The sequence below is a fragment of the Vanacampus margaritifer genome, chromosome 19 (genome assembly GCF_051991255.1).
Source record: "Vanacampus margaritifer isolate UIUO_Vmar chromosome 19, RoL_Vmar_1.0, whole genome shotgun sequence".
Taxonomy (NCBI): domain Eukaryota; kingdom Metazoa; phylum Chordata; class Actinopteri; order Syngnathiformes; family Syngnathidae; genus Vanacampus; species Vanacampus margaritifer.
Genome location: NC_135450.1, coordinates 14,130,629 through 14,142,865, shown reverse-complemented (window position 1 = coordinate 14,142,865; position 12,237 = coordinate 14,130,629). Strand labels below are relative to the sequence as shown.

General features: G+C 42.4%; 1 protein-coding gene across 5 annotated transcripts in view; it reads right to left on the bottom strand.

Moving 5' to 3' along the window:
* tfap2d (transcription factor AP-2 delta (activating enhancer binding protein 2 delta)) overlaps positions 1 to 12,237 on the bottom strand; it is an 85,897-nt gene that overhangs the window by 24,706 nt on the left and 48,954 nt on the right. For all 5 annotated transcript variants that reach the window (XM_077552930.1, XM_077552931.1, XM_077552935.1 and 2 more), the window contains one exon: positions 3,053 to 3,191. In XM_077552930.1, coding sequence (XP_077409056.1) covers positions 3,053 to 3,191 — 139 coding nt within the window. The remainder of the gene's footprint in view (positions 1 to 3,052; positions 3,192 to 12,237) is intronic.

Below are 12,237 nucleotides of genomic sequence, written 5' to 3'. Positions count from 1 at the left end.
TCTAAAAGAAAACAATGACGGATACTTTTAAAGAAAGATCGATATCCCAATAGTGTATAGCATTTCCCTTCAATTAAATAAATGGCAATTTTCTATTCTTCTCATTTCCAGGACTGTAGTTGTTTTTTGTGGTTGTGGACTTGGCTCGGACTCAGTATTTGATGCGGCCATTAGACATGCAAAATACTAATTTTATCGACTCGACCAAGTACAACTATGTTTTTATTCCTGAAAATTTGAAATAAAAGTTTGCGGTCGTGAAAACAGTATTTTTCTGTCTTGATCTTCTCTGGACTTGGACTCAGATCTTTGTGACTCGAACTTCACTTGGACTGGGACCTTTGTGATTTGGACTTGACTTGAACTCGGACCTTGTATACTCAAACTTGGCTTGGACTCGAAATTTGTGATTCAGACTTGACTCTGACCTTGTGGACTGAGACTTGACTTGGACTTTTGTGATGCGAACTTGAATTGGACTCGGACCTTTGCGACTCAGAATTGACTTGGACTCGATCTTGACTGGACTCTTTTTTTACTCAAACTTGATTTGGACTCGGGCCTTTGTGACTTGGACTTGACATGGACTGAGACTTTTGTGATTCAAACTTGACTTGGACTCGGAACTTGTGGACTCAGACTTGAATTGGACTGAGACTTTAGTGACTCAAACTTGACTTGGACTCAAACTTTGTGATTCGGACTTGACTTAAACTCGGACCTTGAGGCCTCGAACTTGACTTGGACTCGAACTTTGTGATTCAGACTTGACCTGGACTCAGACCTTGTGGACTTGAACTTGACTTGGACTTGAACTTTATGATCCAGACTTGACTTGGACCTTTTTGATTCAAACTTGAATTGGACTCGGACCTTTGCGACTCGGACTTGACTTGGACTCAAACATGACTTGGACTCGGACCTTTGTGACATGGAATTGACATGGACTCAGACTTTGTGGACTCGGAACTTTGTGACTTGGAATTGACATGGACTCAGACTTTGTGGACTCGGACCTTTGTGATTCAGACTTGACCTAGACTCAGACCTTGTGGACTTGAACTTGACTTGGACTTGAACTTTATGATCCAGACTTGACTTGGACCTTTTTGATTCAAACTTGAATTGGACTCGGACCTTTGCGACTCGGACTTGACTTGGACTCAAACATAACTTGGACTTGGACCTTTGTGACTTGGAATTGACATGGACTCAGACTTTTGTGATTCAAACTTGACTTGGACTCGGAACTTGTGGACTCAGACTTGACATGGACTGGGACATTTGTGACTCGAACTTGACTTGGACTCAAACTTTGTGATTCGGACTTGACTTAAACTCGGACCTTGAGGACTCAAACTTGACTTGGACTCGGACCTTGTGGACTTGAACTTGACTTGGACTTGAACTTTATGATCCAGACTTGACTTGGACCTTTTTGATTCAAACTTGAATTGGACTTGGACCTTTGCGACTCGGACTTCTTGACTTGGACTCAAACTTGAATTGGACTTGGACCTTTGTTACTTGGAATTGCCATGGACTCAGACTTTGTGGACTCGGACCTTTGTGACTTGAAATTGACATGGACTCAGACTTTGTGGACTCGGACCTTTGTGACTTGGAATTGACATGGACTCAGACTTTGTGGACTCGGACTTGTCTTGGACTCAATGAATGTGGACTTGACTACAACCCAAAAATACAGGTATTGGTCGCCGTCTCGACTACCGATCGATACCGGCAACTACCGGCATCTGATACGGTACTTGGCCATCTCTAATTTCTAGCTTGACTACATTCTTATATCTGTTTTGTTACCTCACTTTATGTGATCGGTACAAAAACAACCTCTGGAGATTCTTTCTTTCCTGCTTGACATCTATTGAGATTCCCACAAACCAATACTGATGACTTTTACAAACATAAAATAGTTATTGGTTAAGACATAAATAAATGTAATATCTTAACGTCTCATGGTTACACATTAAAATGAGTCGTAGTCCCGACAACAGCTTGTGTTTTCTTATTACACTTTCACATGAAAGTCCACTTTGTTGTGTATATGTAATCGTGCATGCGCGCACGCACACACACATCGGAAGCAGCGAGGAAAAACCAAAGCGGACAGATCAGAGCCGAGATCTAATCAAGCCTGAGTTGTGAGGCAAAAGAATTTCGCTCCTTCCTTCCAATCCTTCCTACCTCCTCTCATCTCGACAGCGCACACCCACTTTCGCAACTTGTGTGTCGACGCGCGTGTGCGCGCGCGCGCGCGGAGCCACGCGCCGTCTGCCGCTACTGCTACAAACAGTTGAGGCCAACCAAGCAGCCGGTCCAACTCGGTGGTGGTGGCGCCGACATGGCGGTGGTGCCGAGTTCAGCTCAACCAGGAGGTTTGCTAGCTAGGTGTGTTTGTGTGAGCGTAGGCGTGTGTGTGTGTGTGTGTGTGTGTAGGTGTTATTGAGAAGCACAGCTTTCCCCAGAGACATCCTCCATTAATTGTGAAGTGAAGGAGCCTGAGGGCGACACCAGGGACCTCCATTAAACACAGACAGCCAACTGACAACCTCACTCTCTCGCCCTCTCTCCCCACTTTCTTCTCCCCCCCCCCCCTCATTTATCCTCTAAAATTCAAATTCACATTCAAATTTAAACAAGGTTCATTGGCATGAAAGGAGCCGGCTAATAATGGCAAAGTAAACGCGCGGCGGCACACAAAAGAAAAATAAGTTGTGTTGATTCTGCGAGGCTGCAAACAAAGAAGGAAAAGCGTCACCTGAATGCGTTCATATCTGAAGGCAACTGTTCAACGTCTTCGGCGCGGGATTCTAATTTGAGTCAGCTTCATCAGTTTGACTTTTTAATTTCCTCTGCCGCACACACTGCAGACTTTGCAACTTTGCCAATTAGACTTCGGAAACATCTCATGACACTCCATCTCCCTTTTTCACATTTTTTTTTTTTTATGGCTAACGTTTGTTTCGCAACTCTGAATGATGAGCCTCATTATAAATACACTTGAGGTCCAATGAGGCAAGTTGGGACTTACTAATGGTGTCGCTTCTGTCCTTGGAGGCGAGCAACAGTATAGATTTTGCAGCAGTTATCACACCGGGTTGATTTGGATAGTGTGCCGCTGGATGCTTCGGTCCCAACAGGATGCGTCCAGGCTCTGCATAATCCAATATCTAGATCAGGTCGAAGGAAAAAAAATAAAATAAAATTACAAACCCCAAAAAATCTCCACAAAACGCTGATGAACATTAATTTTTCATGAAAAATGGGCAGTGAAATAAAAAATAATATATATATATATATATATATATACTGTATATAGATAGATAGATAGATAGATGAAATATTGACACCCAAAAAGTGCAAAGACAAGTGCCAAACTGAGAATATGTATTGACTTTAGTTGTAATGTCACTATTCACCACTAGATGGCAGACAAAAAAAAAAAAAAATCCCATTTACACTGGGCCCTATATAGGCCTAATAACACTGATGAAGAACCATCATAAAAAAATAAAAATTACACAAAAAAACGGTGGCGTGAATGGGAAACAAAAATCTAGGTTACGAACAAAATCCCCAAATATAAAATTATATTGCTAAAAAAAAATATGGAAAAAAATCTGCAGATTTTTTATTTTGTATTTATCAAACAAACCCCCAAATTCGCTCCAAAAGGCTAATAAACATTCATCATATATTTTTTCACGAAAAACAGGGAGTAATTGGGAAAAAAAGTCACTGGGCCCTATATAGGACTAATAACACTGATGAAGAACCATCATAAAAATAAAAAAAAATTACACAAAAAAATGGTGGCGTGAATGGGAAATCAAAATCTAGGGGGGGGGGGGGCGAACAAAAACCCCCAAATATAAAATAATATTGCTAAAAAAAAATATGGGAAAAAATCTGCAGATTTTTTATTTTGTATTTATCAAACAAACCCCCAAATTCTCTCCAAAAGGCTAATAAACATTCATCATACATTTTTTCCCCGAAAAACAGGGAGTAATTGGGAAAAAAAGTCACTGGGCCCTATATAGGACTAATAACACTGATGAAGAACCATCATAAAAAAAATAAAAAATTACCCAAAAAACGGTGGCGTGAATGGGAAATCAAAATCTAGGGGGGGACGAACAAAACCCCCAAATATAAAATAATATTGCTAAAAAAAAATATGGAAAAAAATCTGCAGATTTTTTATTTTGTATTTATCAAACAAACCCCCAAATTCGCTCCAAAAGGCTAATAAACATTCATCATACATTTTTTCACAAAAAACAGGGAGTAATTGGGAAAAAAAATCCCGTAAAAAATATATATCAAAATATAACCCCCCCAAATAAAAAATAAATTGAAAAATAAAAATCTACAGATTTATTTATTTTTACAAACCCCCAAATTCTAACACACAGTATATTGTTATTTTAAATTTTGTTAAAATTTAATATACTAAGAGCAGGTATTTTTTATTTTATTTTGTTTTGTCCATCTCTAAAAATAAAAATTTTTTTGGGGGGGGGGGGTGGGAAGTGCTTGGTCCTATGTGCCCCCCCAAGTAGCACTGACTGCAGCATTTAAATTGCCCATCCCCAATCTAGATTATCTCCAAAACAACCTGGGAACCTCGCCGTCTAAATGACATGCTCTTCTTCTTCACAGTGCAGAAGAAATCCATTATTGTATGTGAGAAAGTGAGTGAGAAAAAAGTAATGGTCCCCGGCCACTAGAGGGAGCACCAGTAGTGTGGTAGGCTCATTCAGCCCTCAATTTAATCTGCCTTCTCAACGCACACACACAGAAGAGTGTATGGCAGACTACTACCAGTGAACTTAATAGAGCCCACCTTAACTGATTATCAATGAGTTTGCAGTGAGAAAACCAGACACACACACACACACACACACACACACACACATACGCTATAGCAGATGTTAAGGATTAGTGTGTGTGTGTGTGTGTGTGTGTATGCATGTGTGTGACTAGCCTCAGGCAATGTTCAACAATGCATTATTCCTGAGTGCACCAGTTAAGAGGGGCACTCCATCGCCATGGTAACCACCCCATCTTGGATGTAAACATGGGGGTAGTTAAACCATGGGCCACCATCAATTGAATTCAAACCCATTTATTCTTTAGTGAGTTGTCGCAAATTAAACACTGGTGATATGCCATTGCGCAAGGGCAGCAAGAAAATCGTCAGCTCTGTATTAAAAGCGCGACAGTTCTTTCACGAGTGCCAATCAAGTTCGATTACATCGCTTGTGCGTCTACTTGCGAGCCTTGAACGTCGTTTGAAGTGCAAACGGCTTTAAAACTTTCTTTGTGTGTAAGTCAGATCAATTAAAGGTGGAGTTTTCTTTCTTTGTTTTCCTAGACTTTGAATTGGGCGGATAGAATGCGGCCGACTCCCGGCCAGTTGAAGTGGCTCCCCTCATTCCCATTCAAATCAAGATTCCACTTGACAGATTATAAAACTCAGATTTAGCCAAATCTGGAAAAAGTCTCTTTAGGGGCCTTTACAATCATCAACACTTTTTTTCCTGCTCATCAGAGGTGGCAAATCCAGGTCCAGAAAGTAAAAAACCCTGCTACAGTTTAGCTTAAGCCCCAGGTGCTAAAGCCAAACTTTGGCAGGGTTTTTACTTTCAGGTGCTAGCTAGCTCTCATGGTGCACGTTTACCTGCTAGGGAGCTAGCTAGATAGCTAGCTAGCTAGCTAGCTAGCTTCTGGGGCTAAAGCCAACCTGTGGCAGGGTTTTTACTTTCTTGACCTGGATTTGCCACGTCTGCTGCTCAGGCCGCTTCTGTTTCTACTTTCCGCCTACTAACCAATGACGCAGCATCAGGAGCGACTGCGGGTTCAATATTATGGCCAAGGATACTTTGCGAAATTCCTTGAATCCCGCCCCCCCCCCAAAAAAAAAATTTATACCCACATTTTTTTTTGCATACACTCACAGCGGCACCACTACCACACAAAAAGCCTTTAACACTATGACCGTGGACACACATTCTCAAACTCTTTTTCAAGGGTCTTAGAGCCATGAGTGATGCAATAAATAAGACAAAGCGCGAACTAACGCATTTTATAGGCAGAAACAATTTTTTTTTTTTTACAAAACAGGCCTGTTCAAATGTATCTAATCTATTTTCACCCGTTATTGTCTCACAAAATCCACACTTCCAATCTTGAGGTGACGAAAAGCCACGCGGCTCGTGCAAAGTTTGACGACACTTCTCAGAGAGTTCCATTTGAAACTTTAAATTGATTAATCATGTGTCCAATTAACATTAAAGAGATACTTGACTGAAGTATAGCAACTGTTTTAAATTAGTCAAAGTAATCGGTATGCATTGTTTACTTTTTTATATCCCGCCCCCGTAGAGAGGTTTCCGGTTGGCCTTTAGGGATAAAGACTACCGCCCCCGATGGTACGGAGGGGAATTACTTCTCGCGCATGTGCTGAAGGTACGTAACAGTCGGGGTCGGTGCGGTGTGCATTGACGTCATTCACTACTGCAATTTCACTTAACTTATCCAAACATTTATTATTTTTGTTACAAATAATGTTTTTTTTTATACTTTTTGTTGTGATTTATTTATTTTTTTTGCTGGTGCCACGAGTCTTCCTCAGCTCTCATATGATGTTAAAATACATGATCCATATCTCCAAGTTCTAATTGTGACATCGTTTAAAAAAAAAAAAAAAAAAAGTGTAAAAAGTGACGCAACAGCCACATGTCATGTCCGGCACTCGATCCAGGCGGAAGCAAGCGTTACCGTCTGCGAGCCACACAAGCAGAAAAGTCGGGGCGACGGGGGTTATAATGCTCATGAGTGTGTTTAGAAGTCTGTGTGTGTGTGTGTGTGTGGATCCTAAACTCTCACCATTGGAATGGCTTCTCGTGTGTGTGTGTGTGTGTTTGACAGCTCAGATGAGGACTGGCTGCAGGCAGCTGCTTTGCTCGAGGCCACGTTCAGTTCCGTCGCGCTGCATTAGTCCCCAACCAACCTGTCACCCCTAGCAAGAGAGTGATAGCACGCGCGCACACACACACACACACACACACACACACACACGCACCTTCATTACCTCTTGAGCACAAAGCAACACACGACCGAGACGAGCGCTTGACGGCGTCACTCTCCCGTCCACACCAAAGTGAGTCTGCTTATTGGTGAGTCAGGGGGGGGGGGGGCATTTAATCACAGAGTATCTTCTATTTGTGTGCAATCCGTCAGTGTTGATATTCTAGTGAGAGGGACTAACCCGAGTTGAGTGGAGTCTTTTGTAGCGTAGGCGAGGCCCTCAGGCACAGCCCCAGACCTTAGCTAGACCCCCCCCCCCCTCCCCAAACACACAACATGTGCATATGCTCTCGGCCGCCGCCGCCGCCGCACCCGTAGATGTGATGTGACAAGTACAGTGGGGCAGACTTTTCCCACCGTCGCCTCGCGCCGCCAACAGGACATAATAGGTGGGACGAATGTTGAGGTGGAAGTGACGGTTCATTAGTAAGAGACGATTTCTTGTCCGCTCGTGTGAGTTCTCTACCATCGCCCCTTCCGATGATTTCCGATGCCACTGACAAACGCAATTTTGCCCTCCCCCCCCCTTCCCTACTTTGCTTGCGTCTCCGATTAACTTTTAATGACTTAACCGTCACCGGCAGTCATATAGAGGCCAAAGCAGGCGGGAGGTTGAGACTAGTAAGGGAATGAATTAACCTTGGCAGTCAGGAAGGATCGTTTTAGGTGCTCCGAGGCTCCCCCTACAGTCCCGGAGTGTAATTTACTTTAATTTTTAAGTCAACTTTGATCAGATTAGTGTGTTGTGACCGTTAATGTTCAATTGATTGAAATTATACTCCATTTTGTGCGCTGTGGTCCACCTCAACAAGTGCTTAGAACCAGTGGTGTCCAAACTGTGGCCCGGGGGACACTTGTGGCCCGCCATTAATTTTTTTTAAGCAGCGCGGCGGCATAGACCAAAAAAATAAAAAATAAAAAAATTGCTACAAATAGATTTCTCATTTCATAGCATTGTTACAAATAAAGATAATTTTTTCAAGTAAAAAATGTTTTCCTCCACTTTCTGCTTTGTTTCAGGGTTGATATTGTGAAAATATCACATTAATGGTAACTAACCGCTATAAAAAATGGTCCGCTTACGGCAGATTGCTCCTGTTTTGGTTCGGAATGTAGAGATGAGATTCAGCTGCTGTTTAGCGCAGGGGCTGATATTTATTTAAAAAAAAAAAAAAAAGCTGTTCAGGTAACAATTTTGCAAAAACAACACAAATGTATAACATGTATATGTATATGTACATGTATAACTTCCTTCCATTTTTCTGTATGTGGCCCTCGGAAGAAAAAGTCTGGACACCGCTGGCTTAAACCCTTTTCACACTGCATTTAGCAAGGTCAAACATATTCATCGTGTATGTGGTGGCTGGACGGCGTGGAAAGAGGACGTCTGCCTCAAATTGGAAAACGTGCATCCAATTAAAACAAAGTTAGCATAGCTAGCTAGCGCAGGCAAAATGAGAGGTGGCATGGAGTACTTCTCACAACAAATACAAACAAATATTATTGTGACTTGTTGTCTATTAAGCAATTATGGAGCTTCTGAATGATCTAAGAGCTAACTTTGAACCAATCACAAGAAGGAGTCATGCAATCAGTGCTGGCCCTACCCAATGTGTTGCGTTTATCGCTACACATTTATTTTTCTTGTATTGTAAATGTATAAAAATTCAATCTAACATTGTGCATTAATTAGTCACATTTGTTGTGAGGAAAACGATGGTCTTAAAAGTCACTAAGTAAAACAAGTAGTGAGTAAAGTGTAAGGAAAAATTGTTGGGCCAGCAGACAAGCGCAAGAATGATGGCGGGGAGGGCGGGAAACGGTTTCCCGACATCACCACAAAACCTGCCAAGGGCTTCAGCGAAACTGACAAATGGATGTCGAAAAGCAACCACTTGTGGTTGGCACTGACCCACTTCCTGCCCGCTCGTTTAGAGACACTTCTCTCACTGTTGCCGTTACTCCCAAGTTTGAAATCATGTTTTATTTACATCTGTATGATTCATACATTTAAAAGGTGCTGTGTTTTCAGGCAGGGGAAGAGACGTTCATTCTCCAAAGTGCAACAAGTTGGTTTCAACACGAATCCTTGAAGTTGTACTCATCTTAATAAGACACGATGCTACCACTGTAAATATGTATTTATACTAAACAATATTTGCAATGGGACTGTTGCGTCAACCAATCAGATTTTTAATTCCATCAGTATTTTTCTGTTTTCTGATTGGTTGGTTAGAGCAAAACCTTTTTTTTTTTTCTCCTCATCTTTCTTGATGGTTTTCTTTCCTCACTTTAGACCTCGGAGCACCGTAGTGGCGAAATGATGGCCTTTCCCATTCTGTCTCTCTTGGTCATTGTTTTTCATGTTTCTTGAACGGTTGCGCCTATCAAGTCAATTTTGTTGCTCTGTACTTGCACGTCCAATGACAATAAAGATCCATTCCAACGGATTGCAAAATACTACAACTAGCTAAATATATCAATGACCAAAACATTTCGACAAGTAAAACACTTCGGCTAGCAAAGCACTTCGGCTGGCAAAACACTTCGGCTGGCAAAACACTTCGGCTAGCAAAACACTTCGGCTAGCAAAGCACTTCGGCTAGCAAAGCACTTCGGCTAGCAAAACACTTCGGCTAGCAAAACACTTCGGCTAGCAAAGCACTTCGGCTAGCAAAACACTTTGGCTAGCAAAGCACTTCGGCTAGCAAAGCACTTCGGCTAGCAAAACACTTTGGCTAGCAAAAACACTTCGATTGGCAAAACACTTCGATTGGCAAAACACTTCGATTGGCAAAACACTTCGACAAGCAAAACATTTCGGCTGGCAAAACACTCCGATTGGCAAAATTTTTTTGACTGGCAAAGCACTTCGGCTAGCAAAACACTTTGACTAACAAAAACATTTCGGTTAGCAAAGCACTTCGGTTAGCAAAGCACTTCGGCTAGCAAAGCACTTCGGCTAGCAAAGCACTTCGGCTAGCAAAGCACTTCGGCTAGCAAAACACTTCGGCTAGCAAAAACACTTCAAATGGCAAAAGGAGTTCGACTGGCAAAAAAATTTGGCTAGCAAAACATTTTGGCCAGCAAAACACTTTGGCTAGCAAGGCACTTCGGCTAGCAAAACACTTTGGCTAGCAAAAACACTTCGATTGGCAAAACACTTCGACAAGCAAAACATTTCGGCTGGCAAAACACTCCGATTGGCAAAATTTTTTTGACTGGCAAAGCACTTCGGCTAGCAAAACACTTTGACTAACAAAAACATTTCGGTTAGCAAAGCACTTCGGCTAGCAAAACACTTCGGCTAGCAAAACACTTCGGCTAGCAAAAACACTTCGGCTAGCAAAAACACTTCAAATGGCAAAAGGAGTTCGACTGGCAAAAAAATTTGGCTAGCAAAACATTTTGGCCAGCAAAACACTTTGGCTAGCAAGGCACTTCGGCTAGCAAAACACTTTGGCTAGCAAAAACACTTCGATTGGCAAAACACTTCGACAAGCAAAACATTTCGGCTGGCAAAACACTCCGATTGGCAAAAAAATTTTGACTGGCAAAGCACTTCGGCTAGCAAAACACTTCGACTGACAAAACACTTCGATTGGCAAAACACTTCGATTGGCAAAACACTTCGGCTAGCAAAAACACTGATTGGCAAAATATTTCGCCGAGCAAAACACTTCAAGTGTCCAAAAAAACTTGAGCTAGGAAAACATTTCGACTAGCAAACCACTTCAACTAGCAAAACGCTTTAGTTAGCAAAAACACTTTGACAAACAAAAGACCTCATTATCTCTCTTGTTCCGCTGTAGCACTTTGTTTGTCCTTGGACACGAAACGCACAATGCGAGTATTTGACGGTCCAACTAGTCAAATACGTCAATGCTGGCTCTTGTTATTAAAGACGTTCATGTGTAGCCGCCACACGCACACGCGCAAGCAGCCTGCCTCCTCCAAGGCCATCCCAAACAGCGTGCACGTCCTTGCATTAGCATTTACCGCCGCGAAAACTGCTGCCGCATCTTTTTTTAATGACTTTATTCTCTCTCTCTCAAAAAAAAAGAAAAAAAAAAGTTCATTGTCGTGTGACAGTTTGGCAGCTCATTTCAAGGACTGTTGTCTTATGATTATCATCAGCGTCTTGGAATAAAAACTTTCAAGAGGTTTTAAAGGGAAAAATATATATACAGCTATCGAGGGATTTTTTCTTTCTTTCTTTTTTGGTTTGCTTTTTGAAGGCTAAAAAAACGATATAGTCCAGAACAATAAGATCATTTGAAGCATCGGCCTTTCAAAGCACATACATAACTTACTTTGTATTCTTGTGGGGTGTCCGCAGCCTAGTGTTGTGTGTGTGTGTGTGTGTGTGTGTGTGTGTGTGTGTGTGTGTGTGTGTGTGTTTGAGTGCAATGCGATGTTGCCATCTCCTCTGGCTGGAGATGGAAGGCGACATGGCGGCCTGCTCTCTGTCAAAGGAAGGCTGAGTGTTAATATTTAACAGAGGAAGGCTCTATTTAGAGCCTGCCGCCTCTCCTTCTCCCCCGTGGGCCGAACAACGCCGATCCCGCCCGGCGCCGTTATGGAGGAAAGCTGTAGAAAGCAGCCGCACGTCACTAAGTCTCCCTGACAGAATCAGTTTGCAGATGAGCTTTAAAACGCGCCATGTTGTTTGCCGGCCTTGTGTGTGTGTGCGTGTGTGTGTGTGTGTGTGTGTGTGTGACGACTCCTGCCTGACAATCTGTAATTTAACTTTCTCCTCGGAGAGTCTTCCTTAGCATCCCAACATGCTTTGCATCTTAATTCACGGTACAGCAGAACTGCACAAACGCACGAGTTTCAGCACAGCGGAAGATTTTTTTTTTTTCTCCAAACTTTCCTCGCCCGATCAAAACAGATCGGTTTCCGCTTCAGTAATGAGTTGTGTGGTATTGCTTGATCATCAAGCTGCTAAGAATGCTATTATGATGCTAATTATTCGAGTCGAGCGCAAGTTTGACAACCGTCGATAGAATTTTGTGGGAGCGAACGCAGCCGACTCCCGGCCAATCGAAGCGGCTCCCCTCGCCGCCGTTCAAATCAGGGCACACAGTGCAGAAGCGGAAATTGACTCACAGTCTAAAT